At 45.0% G+C, this 24,795-nt stretch overlaps 1 protein-coding gene across 1 annotated transcript in view; it reads right to left on the bottom strand.

The window, feature by feature from the left end:
• Positions 1 to 21,183, bottom strand: part of Iqcj (IQ motif containing J) — a 116,437-nt gene extending 95,254 nt beyond the window's left edge. Inside the window, exon 1 of the mRNA XM_048345858.1 lies at positions 21,112 to 21,183. Within this exon, the coding sequence (XP_048201815.1) occupies positions 21,112 to 21,120 (9 nt within the window). The 5' untranslated portion in view covers positions 21,121 to 21,183. The remainder of the gene's footprint in view (positions 1 to 21,111) is intronic.
• Positions 21,184 to 24,795: the final 3,612 nt, after the last annotated feature.

Raw genomic sequence — 24,795 nt, forward strand, 5'->3', positions numbered from 1 at the left:
TCTTCCTGCTCACAATCAACAAAGCAGCACACCTTTGCGATCCCTGTGAACTAAATTCAGACATGACCACTCTTGTCACCCCTCTTCTAGAGTTCCCGGCTGTCATGAGTCAAACTGCTTTTTGTAAAGCATGCATCCACTTAGGGAGGGAAGGTCGGGTAAGGCACCTGGAATTTGCTCACACGGAGGGGGAAATCTAAAGGACGGATCCTAAGAGGTGCTGCTCGGGCAAGGAGCACAGAGTTCACCTCGGAATTGCAAAGATCTGCTGCTGCTTTAGAGGAACAGAAAGAAGCCAACATGGCCACAAGAGGATGGGTAAAGAGACATGGTGGCAAGGCCACGGAGGTAAGCAGGATCTCCCCGAGAACAGCAGCTAAGTAAGGCTTAGCGGGGTTACACAAACCACTCTGCGGCAGGGCGGCGATGACCTAGCCGCACACACGGACAGGTATTTAAACGTGCGGAGAGGAAAAGGTAGGGAAGTGAGAACTATAACAAGTCCAACACGCCTACAAATCTGAGCGCAGTGACCATCCATTTCACCAAGACCAGTGCATTATCATTCTCCTATCATGCACATTCAAGAGGATGAAGGACACGTGTGCTCACAAGAGAACGAGAGCAAAATAAATCGAGAGAGAGAGAGAGAGAGAGAGAGAGACATCCTCCATGATTGGCTGAGCAGTGTCCTATGACCTGGGAGCAGATGAGCTCGTTCTGAGTCTGGATTTAAAGGAAGGGGCAAAGGAATAACTAAATGAGTGGAGTGGAAGGAGGTCAGACACTAATCAGCAGGAATCTGAAGCTCACTTAGGCCAAGTGGAGAGAAGAGCGAAAGGACCATGCAGCTTGACGTCCTCTACAGACCCCAGCTTGCATTCGCTTTGATGACTTCTGAGCCATCCGTTTCCCACTCCTGCCCTGTCCCCAGCCAGACCCACAAGCCAAGAATCAGAGGTCAGAAGAAGGATCTCTTGGCTTTGCCAGCTCCGGATGAAACCAAAACACCCACATATGGGTAGATGTAATTTAAATAAATATTAAATTAAATCAGTGCAGGGTTCCCATTTCGAAACAGTGCACGAAAGTTACTGAGTCTTGGTCCTTCTCAAAAAAAAAAAAAATACATAGCCACTCGCAGTGTAAGCCTCGGAAATCATTAGAAATTTAAAATGCCTTTTCAAAAATAAAGAGAACCAAATGTCATTGCTGCCTCCCAAGCCACAACTTCATGACAAAACACCACAGACAGTGAGTAATTAAATGTCAGCAGGCGAGATTTCTGAGAAATTTCTATGAGAAATGAACTACATTATGGAAGTGCAAAACTCCGACAAAGAAAATCCAAAACTTGGTCTATAACTATTTCACCTCAAAGTGATGAGCTTCAGTTTGGATTTTTTTTTTTTTTTTAGTCCTAAAGAGCCCTAGAAGACATTTTTAGACAAAAAAAAAAGAATGCAGACCTAAGACACCTTTAAATCAAGTCATAAGCAATTAACTCCATTTTGTGTTTAATTAGTCAACAAGTACAAGACTGGAATATGACACATTCCAGGAAGTTTTATAAATGTCTATTAAATCAGTAAGGAAGTATGTCAGTTTGCCTACAAAATGTAAAATGAATATCATATGGATTTTCAGGAAGTATACAATGGAGCATTAATTTTAGGCTAACTTTAAAGTAATTTCCAGAACTGTTCAGAATAAGAGTAGATATTTTTCTCAGTGATATGAACCACAGACATACCTGAAACAAACCATTAATGTATAGTAGCTTGACCTTGGTGTAAGAATAAAAGCCAAGTTAGTATGGAGGCTAGTGCAAGACACAGAGCTGTTTGAAAATGCACTTTGGTATGAAACAAACAAGACTATAAAAGGAACTCCTGTGGAAGCACAAAATTATGAGACTTTTTAACATAAATGGTGTTAGATAAATGCACGATCAGGAAGGAAATTAAACATCACTGCCACTGGTTCTGATGGGGGCGGGCACTCACTGAAGGCAGAAGTGTCAGAAGTCAGAACCAGTTCATGCATTCAACAGAGTCAAACCTTTATGACTCTGCTTGTACATCTCCTGTCAAAGCTAATTATTTATTCTTTAAACGGTGGTACAAATTTCAAGCCATCAGTACAGTCGAATCATAGTATATAATTTGTGGCAGTTCCTAGAAATACCACAGGTGACTGACTACAGGCCCATCTGGACACATGCGACCAATGTGGAACATTTCTGTAGAAAAATGACTTCATCTTCAACCAGAGGCAAAACAGAAGCATAGCTCACAAGTTAACTGTTATTCTGTTCTGCTTAGCATTAGTTGCTATTCATTCCTGTTTTTGCTATACTTGCTCAATTTTTGAAATGATCCTTTCCAGAAATTTCAAATACATTTGTCTTTTTATCATTCTTCTCCCTGGGTGCTTAGAAGGATAAATACTATTATCAAGAATTGCTGTAAAAGGGGGAGGATACATTTTAATAGGATTATGATAACAGGATCTTCATCCATTGACTGTTGCAAGAAAGAAGGAAAGGAACATCTATAAGATTATAGACTTCGAAATAAAAGGTGGATTATCTTATTAGCTTAGCAACTGACATACAGCACTCCAAGTCAGGTTTCCTCTTTGTAAAAGGAGACATCACTGGTGAACGTGCATTGGACTGGTGACTGGCACAACATTCATGACAGAAAAACAGAAAGACAAAATGCAAAGAGCCGTTCTGCACATCTCACGCCAGCTGTGACTTTTTCCTGAATCTGAAAGGCAATCAAACTCGTCCACAGCTAGAAACATGCAGCTGCTGTATGCAAATAGGAGATGAATGAAATTGTATACCGAAGTGTGCTCGCATGCAGAGCTGGGTAGAAATATTGTTACTTTGACTGCAAAATAATCGAATGAGTTTAGCCTTTCCTAAATTTAAGACCAAAATGTTTAACGGAACATGAAGACATTAAGACAATGTCGATCCCAGGAATCTTTAGAGCTATGGTGGGTAAAGACTGAAGACAAGAAAAGCCAAAATCTAGAAAGATTCCCAATCCATAATCCAAGAGGGGCCGTGGCAGGGCTGCGAAGTCAGCTCTGAAGAGGCCGCTAGGTGGAACTGTGTTGGCAAAGGTGGGTTCCAGAGAAACGTCAGTGACCAGAGAAGCTGCCACCATCATAGAACACAGCAAGATAATGGTCCACACTCCCTGGCAGCTCGCGCCTCCCTGTGGGGCCACCAGGAGGCGCCACTCACTCAGAGAGCACCGCCCCCCTGCCCGCTGGTGCTCTTGATGCCATTGAGATTTCCTTGACTGTTTCCAGACTGGAAAAGGAAGCGGCTTCCCCGGCATTCATTCAGGGGTAAGAACATGGTCTATACACACTTACTATTTTCAATTCAGAGTCATGGGTAGGATTCTGAGTTTCCACTTGATGTCATGTTTGGGAATGTCGCCTTCATGTCCGTGTGCAAAGTTCCAAGATGTGAAGGAATGTTAAGAAGAGTTACATAATCAATTAGCAAGAAATCTGGGACTATGATAATAGCTGGGGAAGGGAGAGAGTTCAGAGAGGTAATAGTTTCTCCTCTGTGCGAAACATCCCTCGTTTGGATGCTGGATTTGGAGAGTAGGTAGGGGGGATTGAAAGCTCTAAAAGGTAGAGAAAGTGCTGGAAGCGTGAGGGTGAGGGTTTCATGGGAGGCAATTATTACTAAATGATGTGGAATTACAACCTATTGTAACTACTAGGAAAGGGCATAACAGTTGCATCAACTTGGTTCTGATAAAAATCCATTTATGGCTGAGCACTGGTGGCTCACACCTGTAATTCTAGCTCTTCAGGGTCGGAGACCTAGAGGACTGTGGTTCAAAACTACCATGGGAAAAAAAGTCTGAGATTCCGTCTCCAATGGACCAGCAAAATGCTAGACTGGAGGCACAGCCCACATGGTAGAGCACCCGATATGAGTAAAAGAGAAGAAAGCTGAGTGAGAGCGTGAGATACTGAGTTCAAACCTCAGTACATGTGCAACATACACACACACACGCACACACACACACGAGTTCATATTCTATAACAGAAACACTCTTAAAATACCATTCATTGATTGAGGTATGCAACATCAATTTTTTGTTTCCCAAAATACAGCTCTACGTAGTACATGTGTAACAGAAATCAAATGTCATTAGACACTTTCATTTCTTTTTCCTCTTCTAAAGATTCTGACATTCACAGGAATTTCCTGCCAACTCTCACCCCTCCGTGAACCATCCACCAACCCTCACTCCTGATGCCCCGAGGGTTCCACGTTGGAGATACAGCCCTTCCCGGGGTCCACACCTGGGTCTGGAATCAGAGAAGTGTTGGGGTTACATGTTCACTAAACCATCCAGTGAAAAATACAACCACCACCGTGCTTATATTACTCTATCAGGAAAGCATAGAATGAACATCTGAAGACCTGAAAACCAGAACTGCTTCTGAACAACTTATCCACCCTTTTCTATTACCCATAACCTCGGATACTTACTCTAATGTCTAATTGGTGTCACAGCTAATGTCTCATTCTTGTGTCACACAGCAGTTACTTTGAGTCAGTATTTGTAGATCCTGGCTGGACCTTCACAAGTGTCTCCGTTGTTGGTTGTGAGGGAGAACATGCTGTTATTAATAGGAGTGGCTGGGAGTATTGATTTTTGGGACACTACCAAGAAGATCTATGCAAAGGAGAAAACTCTGGGGTGTAAGCCGCAGGAGGCTCAGGCTCCTGCATCCTCCAAAGGGCAAAAGCCCTCCCCACTGCACCCACCCCCACCACAGCCAAGTTCCATTTGGAGGACAGGACACCACACAGCTTATTCTGGGTTTCAAAGAAGAGACATTTTATTAAAAAGTGGAGGAGTCAGATTTTAATAAAAAGATAAGAACTCTTCATACATACCATGTATTATTTAAAAAATTAGTTAATAAAAGGAGTTAGGAATGGGAATAGAAAAGCTCCTGACTTTTCTCTTTTCTATAATGATTAATCCCTGGGAAACTAATGAAGTAGATTCATTTTTTGACAAAGACTTGCTGGAAAGAAAGACATAAAGACCTAACTGGAAAATTGTTGTAAGATCTAATAAAATTGAAGGATCAGACAGGCCTCTGTGTTGGCCGACACCTGCTGGGTGTGACCGGAGGCTCTGAAGGACACAGCAGCTTCATACAAATCCAGGCATTTGCTCCATGGTGGCTGAACTGTGACAAAGGTAACAGGAGCCAAAGAAACAGATAAAAATGGGAGACAAAGTGTGGGCTCCCATTGAGGGATTTCAAACAATCTGCTGAAGCATAGAAAGAAATGTCCTCTTGAGTGATCGATACATTAAAGCTCTAAACCAACTGAATCAGACAGTAAACTCACTGGAAATGTAGTTATTTGAAAGCATGTTCTAGAAACTACGACCTAGCACCACTAAATATTCCTTCATGCACTTCCTAAGAGTAAGGATCCAGTACAAATGCCAGCAAAGAAAAATCAGTGCATCCAATGCTGTTTTTCTTACCGAGAGTCTATGTTTCAGTTGCTCAGGTTGTCTTTGAAATATTTCCTATGTCCTTCGCCACAATGGAGCAGCAAGAAGAATGGAGACTCTAGCGCTAGTCCACACGGTGCAGCTAGGCAGCGCAAGACGCGCGCATCGCTCTCTTTTGCCCATCTGCTGTTTTTCATGACATTGACTTCCGTAAAGACCCCATCCTCTTGCCTCCTAGAGCGTCTGATGTTCTGGGGGTGAAGAGTTGCTGCCTGAGATTGCGCGCTGATCTAACATTGGGGGTCCAGGGCGGCTCGCAGGCCATGCGGGCCTGGCCTTCCGAGAGCGTTAGGAAGCGGAAACGTCCCGTCCCCTTGCTCTTGCTGAGCTGGGCTGGGGAAGATGCTATTCTCTGGCTGGCCGGCTCCAGAGGCACTTTTCCTTTTAAGTCATCTGAGGGGCGACATCTGAACAGAACATGGGTGTTCTGCACCCTGACATGACTTTAGCATCCACAGATAGTCTGTGCTTCACTTACTTATTAGAAACCTTGAAGACGCGATGACCCGATTCCCTCGCTGTCTCTTCACCTATGAGCGGATAGTCTGTATTATGAACTGCTGCCTGTGCACCCCTCTTTCCTCCTCTTCCTTTGTCATTCCAGTGTGGATTCAGGGACTCAAAAACCTTCAATGAATTGTCCTCTTTGGGTGCCATTTTAGATGTTCAACTTGTCTCGAATGAAAGTCATTATGTACGCGTGTGCAAATAGCCTGGCTATCAGGCCCTGTCTTCTCACTAGTAGATAAGATGTGAATCTTTGTGGCTCCTCACTCTCCCCAGGGCAAATATGGAAATCCTGATTCCTAGGATGGGAGGTGAGGGTAAATCCTCACTGATCAATCAGGCTGGGGTCCTGGAAGGGAGCCCCAGGGTTCCCCTTCCAGCTTCTGCTCTGTGTAGGAACATGGGGGAGGGGGAACATGGGGGAGGAGGCTGTCACTCAGGACAAGGCCCGCCCCAGGACCCACTATTCGGTCTTAGGATATTTTTTTCTAGCAGTCCAAACCGACTAAGAGGCTCACCCTGGTATTTCCTAGTGTCTATTTGAATCATTTAACTATTCAGGAATATCCTTTCTAATCAATGCTATTATAGCAAAAACTTATAATGAATTATAAAGAAAGCAAGATGTAGCATATTCAGAAATACATGAGAAGGATTCAAAGTCACAGAAAGGTACAAGGCCTATGTGCACCTGATCATACAAAATGGTATTTATCAAAAAGAATTCCAAGATATGGAAACAAGAAGTGTTTTTTTTCTTTTAGCTGTTTTTATTTTCTTTCCTTTTTGTTCTGTCTGTTTTTTTATATGTCTTTGGGAGTGTAAGAGGCACAGAAATGGAGAGACAAAGGGTGAGCAAACACAGCAGTGGTACTCATTGCACACTAGGTTGAAAATGAATTATACAACTTGTGGGTGGGAGGGAAAAACTGAGAGAGTAAGGGAAAGAGGCAACATTGTCCAAAAAGAAATGTACTTTTTAACCTGACTTCTGTAACTGTAGCCCTTCTGTACATCACCTTTACAATAACAATAAGTGTTTTAATTCGACATTGAATTCCAGTGTGCCACCATTATTTGGTTAGATAATTTTGAAAGTTTTTCAACTGATACTTTCCCCAATACTTTAAGAAGTTGGGTTTTAGCTACCTCTACGGGAGTAGATAGAAATCAATCGAAGGAATCAGCGCAGTATGTGCGTGTACACACACACACACACACACACACACACACACACGCATTGCTCTTGGAAGCAGGTGAAGCTTTTGTTACAACCACATGGACCCACACAAGCTGATCCATTTCTCCCAGGTGGTTGATACAGAGAAAGGCAATCTGCAGACTTCCGGCACGCGGGCGACGTGGGTGCCGCTCTGCCCGCGAGGGGGGAGGGGATGCCATCCTTGTCCTGGGGGAAAGGGCAGCCACTGCGGGCTCGCTCGGGCCTGGCCGGCTGCCTGCACCCGGTCCGCTTACACCTGGGCTTCCTTCCCGTCCTCCGTCCGTCCATCGCCCCCGGGCCAGGCCCTCGCATGGGACGCCCTCCTTCCACGCATGCGACTTTTCAGCCCTGAGCAAGCCTCACATCCCCGCCTTGTCCACTGACTCCACGATCGGGGACCCCCGGACCAGCTCCACCCGCAGCTGTCCGCCTGCCTGCTTTCGAGAATCAGCAGCCCGGCCAGCTGCTCCCCTCCTGCACACACAGTCTGTGCGTTTCCCTGGGCCACACGTGAGTTCTAGACTTCTGAAACCAGAGGGGCATGGCAAAAAGAAAAGCTGACTACCTCAAGGTCACCCTACAACGCTGGGTCTGAATGGGGAAGCCTCCTCTGTCGTTTACATGCCCTTCTAATTTTTCTGTCAAGGCATGAAATCAGCATCTCCTGTACCCTTACTCTGACCTCTCCTCTCCTATTGGGAGTCAGGTAGACAAGTGTCTCCGGTCACCTGTGCAATAATAACAGGGGCCTCAATGTAGGCCTTGGTGAAAACTGAAGTAGAAACATATCTAAAGAGACTGCGTGATGTCTGGTGCTCAATGATAGAAGGTCAATTGTGTGTGTTCTTACTATTACTATTATTATGGCTTTACTCTCACTCCCTAGGAAATCTTGTAACAGATTTCTCTCATTTCATCCAGACAACCAACATCCCTTCATCCTACCATGTATTCTTTCTTCCTTCCAGAGGAAAAGATTTATTTAACATGGATTATAATAAAGTACCAGGAAGACTGTTTCCTTGAACTTTCCATCTATAAAACAAAGTTGCTGGTAAGTAGTGCTGTTAATTCATGTCAGGAGTAACTGAGGCCATAACTAGTTCTTGATGAATTAGTTATTACTGAATTTACAAGCATCACATACCTCTGCTATAGTTCATGGGGTATTTATTATAGATGCTTTTATTGATATTAATTGTTTACTCTTCTTGGCCAGGTTGTCTAAGACTTTCTATGGCACCCCTTACTTAGCCTACTAGAACAATAAATCATAGGTTTAGGAAAACATTTGTTGAGCTGTATTGATTATTTCAACTCAATTAATAAATTAGCTCAATGAAAACTGAATTGATTGGTTTTTCGCTCAAATCAATAAATTGCTTTATTGAATTAACTGTCTTGGCAGTCAGTATGCATCCCTCTATTTCAATTTTTGTTTTAATTGTGTTAATATAAGCATGAAAGCTAAATGGCTTGCTAAAATGAAAGTTCATACAATAGAAAAATAGCTTTCATCTTTTTAAATGCTCTCCAAGAAGACCCTTTTTTGTGATGAAAAACTGGGCTAATTCTAATAGGCAAGAGTTATTGGGCCCCTCTTCACATCCCACAAAATCTTACTTTACCTGCATTTTTGGGAAACACTACTTGAACATTTTGGTTACAAAAATAAGAATGTGGAATTCTATTAGAGAAAAGTGATGAGAATGGAAAGATTTGACAGACCAAACTGGAGAAAAAAAAATGTTTGTTTGTTGAGCCCGTTATATAAAAGTACAGCTTTCCAGAAAAGCAGCAGTATAGCTTTCTACCGCCGGAAAGCCTACAAGTGCACCATCACTGAATACAAAAAAGTAATCTCACAGTGTTTGGTGCAAAATTACAGTTCAGCCAAAACAGTCAGTGGTGATGTTCTATGACACCCCAGAGGGACTATCGTTAACCACAGTATAACATGTATTTCAGAGTACCTAGTGGAGAGGATGCTGACTATCTCACCATAAATAAAGGGTGAGCTTTTGAGGTGGTAGATATGCTAATCCCCTGGTATGATCATTACACAATGTATAAATATATAAAAAGGTAGCATTGCACCCCATAAATGCATACAGTTACTATATACCCATCAAAAATAAAATAAACACACAACACATCACCATCTCTGGTACGTGGGGCTACAGCAGTGTGGGTGGCCCCTTCCCGCCAGAAAACCTGGATTCGGGGTTCACCCTCCCCAGGCCAGGAGTGGACCCTGGCTAAGACACACAAGGGCTGGCACTTGGCTTAGGAAGGGGCCTGTGGTATGTTCTGGGCAGTGAGGCATGAAGGACAGTCCATAGGGAGTTTGTTGGGCTGGGGATATGGCCTAGTGGCAAGAGTCCTTGCCTTGTATACATGAGGCCCTGGGTTCGATTCCCCAGCACCACATATACAGAAAATGGCAAGAAGTGGCGCTGTGGCTCAAGTGGCAGAGTGCTAACCTTGAGCAAGAAGAAGCCAGGGACAGTGCTCAGGCCCTGAGTCCGAGGCCCAGGACTGGCCAAAAAAAAAAACAAAAAAAAAAAACCATAGGGAGTTTGTTTGACTCTTCAAACATAAAGGTATTTTGGGAAAGGGAGGGGCTCCACTTTCCCAGCTTTAGATGTCACATTATGAATATGTCATTTTCCAAACTTTTAAAGCCCCGCTGTTGCTCCGCTGTTAGTATAAAGGACACCTCCAAGCCCGCAAAGAGCATGCAGGACAGCAAGACGGAATGGACTGGCCCCTGAAGAAATCACACACTGCCTCCCAGACAGCCAGGAATCCTGCATCACGTGGCATTTTATTATCTAAAACAATGCACTTTGTTTCTCTGGCTAGGTTAGTGGACTCTATGTTTCTGGTCCTATGTTTCTGGTCCTAACTGATACAGTTTTACAGGGTTTCTAAGTCTGATTGACAAGCTGATTGTGTGTGTGTGTGTGTGTGTGTGTGTGTGTGTGTGTGTGTGTGTGTGTGTGTGTGTACTGGGGCTTGAGCTTAGGGCCTGGATGCTGTTCCTTAGCCTTCTCACTCAAGGATGGTGTTCTACCACTTGAGCCATGTTTCTACTTCCAGCTTTTTGCTACTTAATTTAGAGATTCGAGCCTCTCTGATTTGTCTACAACGGTTGGCTTCCGACTTTGATACTCAAGTCTCAGCCTCCTGAGCATCTAGGATTATAGGTATGAGGCTGATTTTTAAGAGGAGACCTTCAGTTTAACTGATTAAAATGTGTTCACATTTCCAATGAATATTCTAGGGAAAAAATAGTCAGGCTTATTGCTTATTGTGTACCCAATGAAGAAAGACAAAGGACAGATACCAATCCAGGAAAGTTAGGTTCAAACCCCAGCTACAGCTCCGTGGCATTCAGTGTGATGCTTTGTCTGGATTCCATTCCTGGGTTGTAAACACCCATGGTAATACAGGCCCTGCAGGTTGTAGGGAGCATTCAATGCAATAATGTAATAATAAAAGGCCTGTCAAATAGGGAACGGAATAAATGTTAGTTTCTTTTCCCCCTAATTAATCCTTTGTCAAGATGAAACACTAACTCAGTTTATTAGACCATTAATTCCTAGGCTTTCTTTGTAGCAGGGATTACTCTGGCGGCAAGGCTGGTGTCACCGGGACTAATTTCTGCTGAAAGGGTTGCACCCCTGTGGTCTCCCGTGTGAGTCCCGGGTTGGGGTCGAAGGGCTCAGGAAGGGCTCCTTCCAGCCCTGGAAAAGACGCCCTGACCCTAGCCACAGTGGAAGGGCTCTGCTCTCTTGATTGGCTTATTCTCCCACGTGACGAAGAATATGTGGTTTGCGGAGTGGGGTGGGCATTGCGTGGTTCATTCTTCACTCTTGGCATCACAGTGTGGGACTAGTGAACATATTCTACCTCTTACAATAAATATACTCACTTAAATAGACATCAATTTGATGGCTTGCTTATACTAAAAGCATGGGTAAAATAAGCGAAAGTGTAACTGGAAGATAATTGGACATAAAAATCTTGGAAAATGCATTTGGACCTTGGTCTAGAAGCCCTACTTCTAAGAATTGATGTTATAAAAAGAACCAAGTATCTGTACAATGATTTTTTTCAATAATTTTTGAGAAAGAAAACAATCTAAACACTGAAGATGAGAATTTTGGCTTAAGTCTTGGAATGTCTACCTAGTCGAATACTACACAAGCTTTGAAAATGAATTTAAAGAAAAGTATCTGCTGATGTGAAAATAGACAGGATACATGTTAGGGTTTATGAGAGGCCATATGCGTTATAGTTTTTGCCAACATAAATGTACTTATTACGTTTTGATAGCTACAGGACAAAATGGAAATAAACACTGCTTCTTCCTAAGGATTTTTGTCTTCTTCTATTCTGATTCCATGTGTTTTCTGTACTAAGCATAAGTTAGTTGTGTATTAAAGAAAACATTTTGTAAAACGCAAGAGAAGAATTGGCCAAATATTTTACACTAAGTCACAGTAGCATATAGATTTTCAAGCCTGGGCTTTCCAGATTTCCACCAACCTCTGACTGGAAGAAGTTGAAATCTTAGACGGGATCAGAAGAATCTCAGGGGCATGTTCTGAAGGAAGACTACATGCCGGGTGACGTGGCTCTTCTGACCTTTCATTGTCCTCAAGTACCCTGGAGTGTTCAGAAAGCTGGCGGGGGGGGGGGGGGGGGCGGGGGGGGCGCTGACAATCAAGGGCTGGAGCTTCTGCACTTAGGCTCCTCCTGGGCCCAGCTGTGCTCACAGGAAGTTTCTTTCTGTCGCCTCCTAGTGGACAAGGCTCTGGGTCTCCCCACCAGAGCCTGGTCTGCTGCCCTGGCCTGGACTCGGAATTCTTTCCGGTATTATTAGTCATCCCTATTGTTGCTGTTTTCTGTCGACCCTCTGCTCCACGGCATGCACTCTAGCTAGCACCACGTTGTTGCATTCCAGCCAACTCCTGAAGCGACCTGCATGATTAGAGCGGCCATGTTCTACACGCCAGCAGATTGCTCATCTGTGATGATGTTAGTGAGTCAACACGGGGGAAGCTGGGGTGTTCAGATAGTTCAGTATTTAAATGAGGAGCAGGTGTGGGTGGCTAGCCCAGCGTGAGGGCGACGCCAAGGCAGCCGCGAACCCATTTCACAGCTGTGGAGTGCGGGAGAACACTAGCGGCTCCGCCCTGAGTGGCTGGTGACGAGGACAGCCAGGAGGTCACCCCGGGACCTGTGTGTCCACTGAGTACTGGCCTGCTCTCACACAACCTCGGTAAACCTCAGAGCGCACTGGAGAAAATGAGCTTAGGAATAACTTGTGCTCAGTAGCACATCTGTGAGCATCAAACGAGACGGCGGCTGTGCAAGCATTTTCACCGCACGAAGCCCCATCACTGCTGCACGCCGACGACTTCGGCCCTCAGTAGCCCCTAGAGCAATGCAACTTTGCTATAGCATTTTGCAAAACATTGAGCAAGAGGCTGTAGAAATATAGAGAAAGCTTAATGTAAAAAAAAAAAAAAGTCCTGCGTGTATATGGGCTTAGAATTAATAAGTCCCGGGAAAAGCCATCAACTTAGTTTTCCCTTCTCCCATCTAATGCTTTTGATTTAATGTTTACTCTCTAAGTGCATGAACTTTTGAACAACAGGAATCGTTGCCACAGGACTTAAGACTCTCCTGTGGCTGGTTGTTAGAAAATCTCCTTCCTCATTTCACTTTCTGCTCCCTAGGAGCAAATTAAGAGCTTGGGAAGTGAGTTAATGCACATTCTGTTTTAACTTAACGCGGTAGTTGGCTCAAAGATTCGAAACTCCTGTGTCAAGGCCTGAGGATTTGGGGAACTAATCATTTTAAAAACAAATTATCATGGGATTCGGGAAGAAAGGGATTTCTCTTGACCCTGTTTTAAAATTATCATCTCTAGATGGTACAAGCAATGTACACTGGGGTTTAAAATTCAACAGTACAGCCAGATGCCAGTGAATCACGCCTGTAAATCCCAGCTACTCAGGAGGCTGAGATCTGAGGATCACAGTTCAAAGCCAGCCCCAGCAGGAAAATATGTGAAACTCTTATTTTCAATAAATTACCAAAAAGACAGAAGTTGAGCTGTGGCTCAAAGGGTTGAGTGCTATCCTTGAGTATAAGAAGCTCAGGGACAGTGCCCAGTCCCAGAGTTCAAGTCCCAGGACCAGCAAGGTGAAAGGCAACGCAATACATTCCCTCTTCCACATGGTTGATAAAAAAAATTACTGATTATGACTCATATCTACATTGACATCGTTTCTATGATTACGTAAGCAATATTTTACAAACACAGGCTGAGATCTGAAGGGTGATGGTTTGAGTACAGTCTGAGCAAACAGTTTATGAGACTTCCATCTCAGCTAGAAATCCATGGGCAGAGTAGTGCCGCCTACCATCCTGGCTAGGGTGGGAAGTGGAAACAAGAGGATCAAGGCCCAATATGGCTCAGACACACAGCAGGACTCTACCTCAAACATAACCAGAGCAAAAAGGGTAAGAATTTGTGGCTCAAGAGGTAGAGTGTCTACATAGCAAGCACAAAGCTCTGAATTCAAACCCTACTACTTCTTTAAGTATTTTTCCTCCGGATGGGTATTTTGCCACATGCAGATGTTTAATATGGCAAACAATGCTACATGCAGCAAATGCACTACTCAATTATGGGAATATTCTTAGAAGTAAAGAATTGACAGGCTAGAGGAGATGAGCATTTAAACAATTGAACGGCATTGCAAATTGCCATCCAGAGGTAGCCGGGCTAATTGGCTCTTCCCCACCAATTATGAGGTGCATACTATATCAGTGATTTATTGGATTAGAACAAGTGGTTGCAGATGGCACGGAATGATAATGCCCGTCCTCAGGGACACTGTGTATTCCTGGGCCTTTCACTCTAAGAAACAATGCTGAAGACAAGGGGATTCCATGGAGGAGACATGGATAGGCAAGGAGTATTTTCCGCAAGCTGAGCCCCAGTTGGGGCACACTATGCCCATTGTCATCTATTCCTCCCAACCACACAGCTGTAGGTAGAAAGGCACCGTTAGGATGCGCATCTGACAGCCAAGAAAACCCAAATCCAGAAGAGTAAGTTTCCCTCTGGCACCCCGCTGATGAGCCGTCGGCTCGCTGGGGTGGGGAGCTGGGTGCTCTCGACCTTGGAGGCCTGCGGCCTCTCTGCTCCTGAGGACGGGCTGAGGACAACGCACACGTCCTCTTATCCTCGGGGCAGCGAAGGATTCGGTTTCCCACTGTGCGTGTGGAGAGTTGCGGGGGGCAGACAGCACGTGTGGCCAGTGGGTCCCTGCGTGGTGCAGACCCCACTGCGCCGCGTTTGTCCAGAGCAGCGCAGGGTCACGGAGACGCACGGCCGGATGAGCAGGCCCTCCTGCGCTGACCTTGCCCAGCGTGCCTCGCCGGGCCTCCACCGCCGGGCCTCCACCGCCGGGCCTCCACCACCCCCTGAGTCCTGGGCAGGAGGAGCCTGCCAGGAGGGACCAAACCACATAGCTGTAGGACCCAGGAGAGGAGACGGGCACTCTCCTTTCTTCCTTCCATTAAGGTGAGCTCGAAGTGTCCAATTGGATGAACCGGAGGACAGACTTCCAGTCTCCCAGTCCCAAGTGTTCACTAAGCCCACTTAGACGAGTGGGCTAGCGAGGGGACTGAGTGCACGAGGTCCCTTCTGCCAAGACTTACTACTGCAGGACTACAGCCATATGCGTTTAACTTCAGCAGGCAGCCCAGTAGCAGTCCATGAAAACAGGGTGAGTGCCGGTCTTGAACTTGCTACTTCCGGGAAGTGAGAAGAGAAGGAGGAAAAAGGGCTATGAGAGTTCCAGGCTGGGAAGCCAAGCCAACTACTGCTCCTGCTCACACTCACTGTGCCTGCTGTGTCTGCTCACACTCTCTGAGAGACAGACAGACAGACAGGCAGGCAGGCAGAGACAAGACAGACAAGAGACAGAGAGAAAGTCCTTGAGTTTGAAGTTGGGGCTTGGGCTCTGTCCCTTAGCTTTTTCCACTCAAGGCTGGCACTCTCACACTTGAGCTATACCTCCCCTTCTGACTTACCGGTGGTTAACTGGAGAGAAGAATCTCACAGATTCCCCTTCCCTGGGCTGGCTTTCACCCACAATCCTCAGTCTTAGCCTCCCAAGTAATTGGGACTGCAAGCATGAGCCATCAGCTCCCAATAGTACCTACCTTATCAGACTCTCACAAAGATTAAGCACGTACACTGTAGCTGTCTACCCCGAATTGAAGGATTGAGCACAGAACCCCCAAATCCACATAGGAAGTCACACCTCCTTTCTCATTCCTGAGATTTCATTTATTTCTCATTTTGACCCCACAAAGGAAACACACTACATCTGTCTACAACTGAGAAGAAGATTTCTTGTCATCAACTTGTGAAAACCCCATGCTCTAGAAGCTAAGGTGTTGGGTTTTGCATTTCTGCAGCCTGAGTTTGGATTGGCTGTCTCTTCATAAAAGAGCAAATATGCAAGTAGGCAACATGTTTTCATAGCTTATTGGGCACAAGTCAGCATCTGCAGCTATTTAGTAGATGTTGTTTTATTACTGTATTTGCCTCTATTAGTGTGTATTTTCATGTGTATGTGTGTGTGTGTGCATGTGTTACGGCTACCACTGAGCTACACACTCAGCCCTAAAAGTTTTCTTTTTTTACTCTAAGAATGCTATGTCATGTTACCGCAACTTTCTTCATGAATTGGACAGTAAACTGTGACAGCCTAGACAAATATTTAAATTGTCCAGTTTTAAGAACAATTAAAATATTTGCCTTGAGAACCCCCACATCTCATTCCAAGTTTTCACAAAATGTATTATTCATTTCTGTACATGAAATGTACTTCAGCAACAAGGCTTTGCCATCATTTCCTTTTCATTAAAAATTTTGTTTGCAATTACATGTGACTACCTTACATGTTTTCACATTTGGAAAGATAGAGAACCTAATTTTTTTCATCAGAATGATTGGTGTAAATATGAGTCACATTTGTTTTCTATCTCTTATTTAAGAGATTAGAGTCAGAATCTCTCAATGACAGTAAATTTGAAACCCTGTAGCACGAGCTGTGCCTGAGGTGAAGAAGGAATGGAAGATGTAGCTGGTCATCACTCAGGGAAATATGCCACCTGCAGCCCTCTCTCGAACTCTTGGCATCTCTCAGTAAGAACCTTCTGTGACTCCAACTGCCTGTTCATCAGAATGGCTAGCTCAAAATAAATAAAATGAAGCTGGAGGGAACACGGAGGAAATTGGAGCCCTGTTACAGTGAGAGAGGGTATGGAAAATTGTAGAGTTGATATGGAAAGAATATAGAGTTGCTCAGAAAACCAATAAGCTTACTTTATGCTCCAGCTCTACCACTCCTGGCTATGTATATAAAGGAAATGAAGGAAGCACTCCTGTGAAATACCTGTGCCCTTGTGTGCGTGGTAGCACTATTCACAATGGCCAAGGTACCCATCAACAGATGAATAGTTGAAGAATAATATGGAGAATTCAACAAAGTACTGGACTCGACTCCGGAACCACGCCTGCTAGAGGCTGTGAAACACTGTCACTGGTGGATTGCTTCATCCACAGCTCTACTTACAAAGGACTATAACTAATAGTCATACTGGCTGTGTCATTTTTGTCCCTGAGAACAGGTACCACGGCAGCATCTGCATTGAACGCAGCTGAGAGGAAAGTAAACATGAGAGAGGAGGAAAGGAAATTGGGCAGGACTTTTTAATATAGTCCACCGAATAATATTCAACCATAAAGAAGGGTAAAAATTGCTTTCAGGAAAACGGACAGAACTGGAGATCTTCAGGTTCAGTAAGATAAAGTCAGATGCGGGACAAGCATCCCACGCTTTCTCTACAATGTGGAAGGTACAATTAAAATTAAAAAGCTTGCAAGCAGTGGAGAGATTGTAGGGAAAGGTAGGGACTGGAGAACGAATAGCGAAGGACAAGAAGGAAAGGAGAGTTGAGAGGATGGATACCATCAAAACGTGATATGTGCAGGCCTGGAAATGCCACTGCGAAACCCATGAATAGGTGCAATTAATATGCATAATTATCATAAAAGATGACTTCAAAAACAAGTCAACTGGCATCCGCTACAGAAGCTTCCAGTTATGAATGACTCTGCAGCCAGCTCTGTTCTTCCTAGGACCCCACCCAGGGACAAGGCTGAGCTGCTCAGCCTGGCCATTCCTCTCCAGGCCCTGGTGGCAGCCAGTCTTCCTGGGAGAGGACCCACTCACTGGGTTGTAGGAGACTTTGTCAGACCTCCATTTCCGGTCCCATCTTCCCTCCCATCTTTACTTCCCCGAAAACCATTCTCTCTACTGATGCTACCTTTGAACCTTTTTGTGGCACACACACACACACACACACACACACACACACAGCCACATGCAGTGAACAACGAATCGTAGCTGTCTGTAACTGCACTGGGGATGAGGGGATATGCTAAGGGATTGTGCCGTGCAGTGGTTTGAAGGTCTGGCTCTGGGATCCAAATCCTAACGGTTCCCCTTGCTCAACATGCAGCTGTAGATGCCCTTCACTCCTCACATCTCCCTGAAGAAAGCAGGGTCTGACCAGGAAGGCTGAGCTGTGGGAAATAAAGCATTTCTTTAGCGGAGGATCTGGCCCACAGCGAATGCTCACAAAACACGAGTTAAAAATACGTGCAGATTTTAAGCTGTTGCTGAAAGAACTGTTGATGCAAATAATTCCCCACCGTGTCTAATCAGTCAAATGAAGTCAAGAACATTTAAGACTCATTTGTTTTTGAATTTCATTTCCTATCACTTCCAATAGGGCTTCTCAGCTCCAAACAATGGTGCCACCCTCTTGGGCTGTGATTTGTTTCCGCCTCTCCACCCTAAATATCCATCATTTCCATTCACTGCTATTAGTCTTAGCTTGGCTGAGGGCTCTGCTTCTCCAAGGTTATCCTGACCGGCCTGTCCTCCTGGCGTAACTGGAGGTGTTCCTCTCTGCGGACCACCCCCTCAACCTGTGTCATTCTACAAACAAATACAACCTAGGAAAAGGAATGGAGTCTCAACCCACAGACAGCAAGGCATCTACCTGTTCATGGCAAAGGAGTGGGGCCAACTTCTCCAATTTCTGTAGCTTCGACCCCCAATCGTCCTACCCACCTTGGTTCCACACTAGGAGACAGTTTTACAATGTGATGCTCTAATAAAAGCTTAAAGCATGAATGTTTCCAGCTCTGGATGAATCGTAAGATTACAAATGATAGCTTTAATGTCATTCTTTGGGTGAGCCGGAAAACATGAAATGTTTGGTAGCACAGATAGTCATAAAGTGAAGAAATATAAGCAAGAGCACTGCAAATCTGTTTTAGCAAAGAAAGGCCTGGACTAGAACACGCCTAAAACCTGGCCTAGAATACATCTAAGAGCCAACAGGACACCATAATTAGGGACAGATGGCAAATGTGGCACTCTTTCCTTTTGACTGGATAGTGTCTACAGTATTTCCTGAAAAATAGTGTTGTCCTAAATCATATATGCTATGAAGACTCAGAAAAAATAAATTAAATTAAAACCCCTTCTTTATGCCTACGAAATGGACTTCAGACAACATAAACTTCAAAAGTCCAGGGAAAGTGTTTTGTCATGTTGTTAAGTGCAAGGAACATTTTTCTATACCTCAATATTTTATCTATGCATTATTGTATATTCTCACATCCACAGAAACGCTAGGACATGGTCACCCATCCTGTGTGTTCAACCTTGAAACCTTGGCAAAATATTTACAAAGCCAAGACTTCCTAGAAAACAACCTTAGGTGTATCTAAATATCTAAAGTAAAAAAAAAATCAGCTACATACAGAGCACTACATAACATTAATAGATTTTCAATGTTTCTTCATTTTATATACCCTTTCAAGGAGTTGTCTCTCTATATGATTAAAATGCATTTTATTGTGCTACTTTTAGTGATTGTGTCAGGGTTAATATAAGCAGCATTAAAAGTTACATAATTTTTAAAATAGGTAGTTATCTATGATCACATGTCTATCACAGACACGGTGTTAAAGCTTGAACAGTAAAATAAAAAGCCATTTCCACACTCTCTTTCCAGAGTGCTCACGTTATTGCCACTTCTCAATCATTCTCTCACAGAAGTTTACCTCTGCCCCACTACAAAGCAAACCAGCTGCTTCACAACCAATATCATGAAACCAAAAAAATCACAATTAGTCATTATAAAATAATTAGCCGATTTACTTCCACACACACAAGCATAACAGGATGGCATTAATACTAACCTAATCTGTTCCACTTAACAGGTTAATATTTAAGCTACTTCTATTTTCAAGTAGCAACCACCACTGTTCATTTAGAAAACCCACTTGTGAAAATCTAGTTTACTTAATTGCTTAGAAAGCTGCTACATCAACTGACTTCCTTGGTGACTTTTTTACTTGTTACCTCATTTCTCATCTTTTCAACAATTAGTAAGTATTGATCTGTAAAAGGACGAACACAACGCAAAATGGGGGGAAAAAAAAAACCTATGATCTGAAGACAGAGAAGTTTCTGCTTCCCGAGTGAGCAGCATGCAACACAAGTTGTTTTCCTGAGCACACCACGGATTAGAGACATCACATTTACAAATTCACATACACATCCTTCAAACTAAGCCTCTTAAATAAAATAAAGCAAGCATCTTTCCAGCTTCAGGATTTGAAACAGCAATTAAGGCTGAACTTTAAATCATTCATCTCTGTAACTAGAAGAGCAAGTCCCATCCATGTAAATCTCATCCAAGGAGACAAGAGATGCTGAATGTATTATTAATTGCTAGATAATTCCTTAATTTTAGAAGCTAGCTCACGCCCAATGCTGGCAAATAAATAATGTGATTTATGAGCAGGCGGCATCCTGCTCTTGCCTGGAGTTCAATAAGCACACATACACTGAATGTATGGTGTGAATGAGTTTCTTCTGAGCCAGGAGACAACATAGCAGGTACCAGCTACAGCGAAGCCACCCATCCACTTAGCATTCGAGCACGAGTATTTAAAATACCTAAATTCCTCTGGCTGCTGCAGCTAGTGTTCCCTGAGGTCTCTCCCAAGCTTGGCCACAACCCCATCGCCCCCGTCCCCCTGTGAATTGTAGGAAAGCAGCTGTCATGGGTAGAGATTCTCAAATAGCAGCAAAGTAACTCTTCTCTCCAAACTGTCAACACACACACACACACACACACACACACACAATCACTTTCTTTAAATGCATATATACAAAGGAGAGTTTTTTTAAATAGGTAGCTAAAACACGCTGTTTGCGTGGGTTTAAAAAGGCATTTTTCCTCTACTTGCTGCTGATGTGTTTACAGATCTGATTAGAAAACCTGCTTGAGCATAAAAAGTATTCTTTCAACAATATTCCTGTAGTGAAGTCTGCCTGCACAGACCTATATGCACATAAATAATATGTTTATGCATGCATGCTTGCCTTACCAAGGACACACACACACACACACACACACACACACACACACACACACACACACACACACACCTTGGCCAATAATTAAGCCACGCCATTCTCTGAGCCTCCTCTGACATTATTTTTGCATGCATGTTATTCCAAAGACAGATTGCTTTATAAATATCCTAAGCAACCGCATTCAATGCACACCCAAGTGGCATGTTTCGAGAAGCCAATACGTTACCAGCCGCATGTTGAAGTTTCGGGGAGCACCTGCAGGTAAGAGGAGCCGGAGAAGCAGCGGCAGTCAGGCGCTGTCCCTCGGAGGCACGGAGCTGGCTGCGTGTGTCCAGGAATGCGAAGCAAGTGGAAGCCTGGGAAGCTGAGTTGAGCTCACTCACTCTCGGCATCGGAGAGCCTCAAAGGGAGCAAAGAAAAAGGCAGCCCTCAGACGGCTAGATGAGAAACTTCTGGCACCTCTCCAGCTCGGGGATGAAGCCTCTGTAATTTGGAGATGCAGAGCAATAGGAAGGAAGAGACACTCGGATTGAAGGGTGAATTTGCTCAGCCGTGCAGAAATGGGCAGGTAACTGTCTGGAGCTCATTTGAAAGCAGCCATTCAGGAATGCGACTGGATTAAAAAAAAAAAAAAAAAAGGAACAGAAATCCTCATTTGAAAAAAAAATTTTTTTGCAAAAGGCTACTTCAGCCAGCTTCCCCAGACACATTTACAAACTTCAAATGGATCATTCCATACTTATTTGTTGCACATTTTATGAGTGCCAGTGCAGAGGTAAACTGGAAAATCTAATTCCTTTTATGTGTAAAACTGGATTTATGGCTTCTTTTTATAATGCACTTTAGACATATAAATACATAGATTTACTTACAGAGTTCGCAGCTCTTGTGTAAAAACCATTACTGTTCCGTCCAGATAAAATGCTAAAAGGCTCTGAGCACTGTTCTCTGGAAGTGGAGGGAAGATGTCTGAGTGCTGAAGCTGAGCTGAGCATTGATATTAAAATGCAGAGTTTGAACCAGAGAGGAGACAGGGGAACAGCCCTGAGCCGGCGCACCGAGAACTCAGAGCCCCATGGCCACACGTGGGCTTTGAGCAGGTGGCTCAAGCCTATCAATAGATGCAGAATTAAGGACAGGAAGGAAAAACGCGTTGGCAAATTAAGTTCCTAGGGACAATGGCAAGCTCACAATTCCACGTGGGTTCACCTTGTGCTGAAGAACTCCCCAAACGGCCCCGCTAGACAGCAGGTGGGCCGGCATGGCACACTGAAGAGCTGTACTCAAATGCAGTGAGTGAGAGGACATCAGCGTGAGCCATGTCCTTGTGGGGCTTCACTACCCGTCTAACCTTGCGAATGGCCGTCTGCCTAGCCTCGGTGGCAAGCAGGGTATTGACGGGAGGTAGGAGGTGAGGGGTGGAGATTTGTTTGATGCCACTCACCTTCGGGAGGCTGGGAGAAAACGTCTGCACGAGCGCGGGAGGAAGGAAATCTTCCCACGGCCACGCTTGCCCATTGTAAAGTCTAAGCGGAATCACTGACGGCCAGTGAAGCTCTTCATTACTTTAACTGCTGAGGTCAAGGGCAGCCCAGGGCGCGTGTTTCTTGATAGGGAGCCGATGGCCAGACCCCCAATCCCTCCGCAGGCTCCGTGAGCCCCTGCCCACCCCACCCTGCGCCCCAGCGCAGTCCGACCGGCCCAGGGCTTCTCTTATCTCTGCTCTGTGGGGTGCTTCCACTCACTTATCCTGAGTTGCACACCAGGTGTGCACACCAACACCATCCTTCCTCCGTCCTCACCGCGCTCCATGAGGGGCCCGGTGGATCCCACGCTCACCCCAGCCCTTCGTCCAGCTCCTGCCGTCGGGCTTGGCGTTGGCATCAGGAAAAGGAGCCGGCGCTGTGTGCTGGGCGAACCGCTCTCTGGGTGATCCTGACAGCTGTTCCCCCCTAGCCCAGATGTGAACGGCGACGGAGGACACCGACGCCCCGTGCTCTGCCCTCCGGCATGGAGCCAGCCACCCCGTGCCCCTGCCTTCCGACTGCACCACCCCACGCGGGACGAGGCCCGTCATTAACCAGCTTGACCCAAAGCCTGGCTCTACAGCTCCTGGATGGATTTGGAAGGCAACGCCGAGGGCTAAAAAAAAAGTCCAATCTTGCCAGGCGTTGGCGGCTCATACCTAGAATCCTAGCTACTCAGAAGGCCGAGATCAAAGGATTGTGGTTCAAAGCCAACCCAGGCAGAACCGTCCTTGAGATGTTTATCCCAATTAACCACCAAAAGACGGGAAATGGAGCTGTGGCTCATGTGGTAGAGTGCTAGCATTGAGAGGAAAAAGAAAGCCCAGGGATAGGGCCCAGACCCTGAGTTCAAGCTCCCCTCCACAGGCCACGCCCTGCATATGTAAACCACCTCCGGTATAACTCTTCCCCTCCTCCCCCAACAACAGATGCTTTCCCTTCCCTCTTGGTCTCTGTGAACAACATGGGCAAGCCTTGGCCTGGAAGCTAAGGACAAACAGGATCATTCAACTGCACACTGGGACAAAGAGACTCTAATAGTCACCAGGTACATCTGGGTCAGCCACATAAGTCCCTTCACACTCCTCTTTGGGTGAAGGAATAAGTGGTCTGCCTTATCAAGCGGTGTTGTGACGTCAAATCCCAACGCGCCCTGGTACCTCAGAAGTCACTGCACCACCATGCTGTAGCCATCATTTGTCTTGGCCATTAGCATGAGTTCCAGGAGGGCAAGGGCGGGGTGATGTCTCCTCCCTCTCATTCTCCTTGGAATATCACTGCCCTCCACAGACACCACGCTAGATTTTTCTGAGCACTACTCCAACCCAGTTCTGGACTAAGGTTTCAAGGACATGGCACGTGGACAACACAGCTGTGGCTCAGGTGCTCCTGTGGCTCACAGTCCAGTGAGGGAGATGAAAGGTAAATAGTGCCAAGGATAGCTCCGAAAGGTAAATGAATCCACTAATTGCTCAATCATCATCATCATCATAACGAGCCGGATAACTTCAAGGGCACACGTGGAAACAATTCTGTGACTGCTTGCTTTAATTGTCTTCCAACCTAGGGACGCCTGGCTGATGGGCTGGCCCTCATTAAGCGCAGATCTGTCCCCGGGAGCTGTCCTGTGAGTCCCCTCACACTAGGCCAGACAGCCCTTTGTCCTCACAATCCCCAACACCCCGCTGGCAGAAACGTTCTGGTTCCTGGCCTCCCTGCTTTACATCCAAGCTGTCTGAAATGCAATAACATGTTTTAAAGAGCAATCAGGATTTTAATTAAAGTTCCAGGATCCAGCCAAGGATATTTTTCTAGAAGAGAAGTGATATCTGTCTTTAGAGACAAAACATTTCATAACAGAGATCTCATATTCCATGGTGAAATGATGGTGACACAGGTTGTACCCTCACTCGAAATCAAAAGTGTGTGTGTGTGCTCACGCGCGCTCTGCATGTCCGTGTGCGTGTGTGTGCATGCACATTTAATGTTCATCCTGCTTAATGAGGACAGAGACAAGGAGACAAATGCACTCCACTTAAACCATTCAGATATTTAAGGCGGAGAGGTAATGGAACTGCGTAAGGGTCTGCCTCTTCGGGGTGGGAGATTACCTTTTGTTCTCCTTGATGATTCTCTTTTATTTAAAAGTCTTGGGCTTAGACTCCTAGAAAATAGCATTTGATAAAAATCCAAGACGCAAGGATGGGAGGGGGAAATCCGGAGAATGATGGGAGCGGTGACACTGATCAGAACATGTTGTACTCATACCAGGACTTATGGGATTATAACCTCTTTTGTACAACTACTTAGTAATTGATTTTATATATATATATATATATGTACACATATATATACATACACATATATGTATGTGTATACACACA

The sequence above is a fragment of the Perognathus longimembris genome, chromosome 5 (genome assembly GCF_023159225.1).
Source record: "Perognathus longimembris pacificus isolate PPM17 chromosome 5, ASM2315922v1, whole genome shotgun sequence".
Classification (NCBI taxonomy): domain Eukaryota; kingdom Metazoa; phylum Chordata; class Mammalia; order Rodentia; family Heteromyidae; genus Perognathus; species Perognathus longimembris.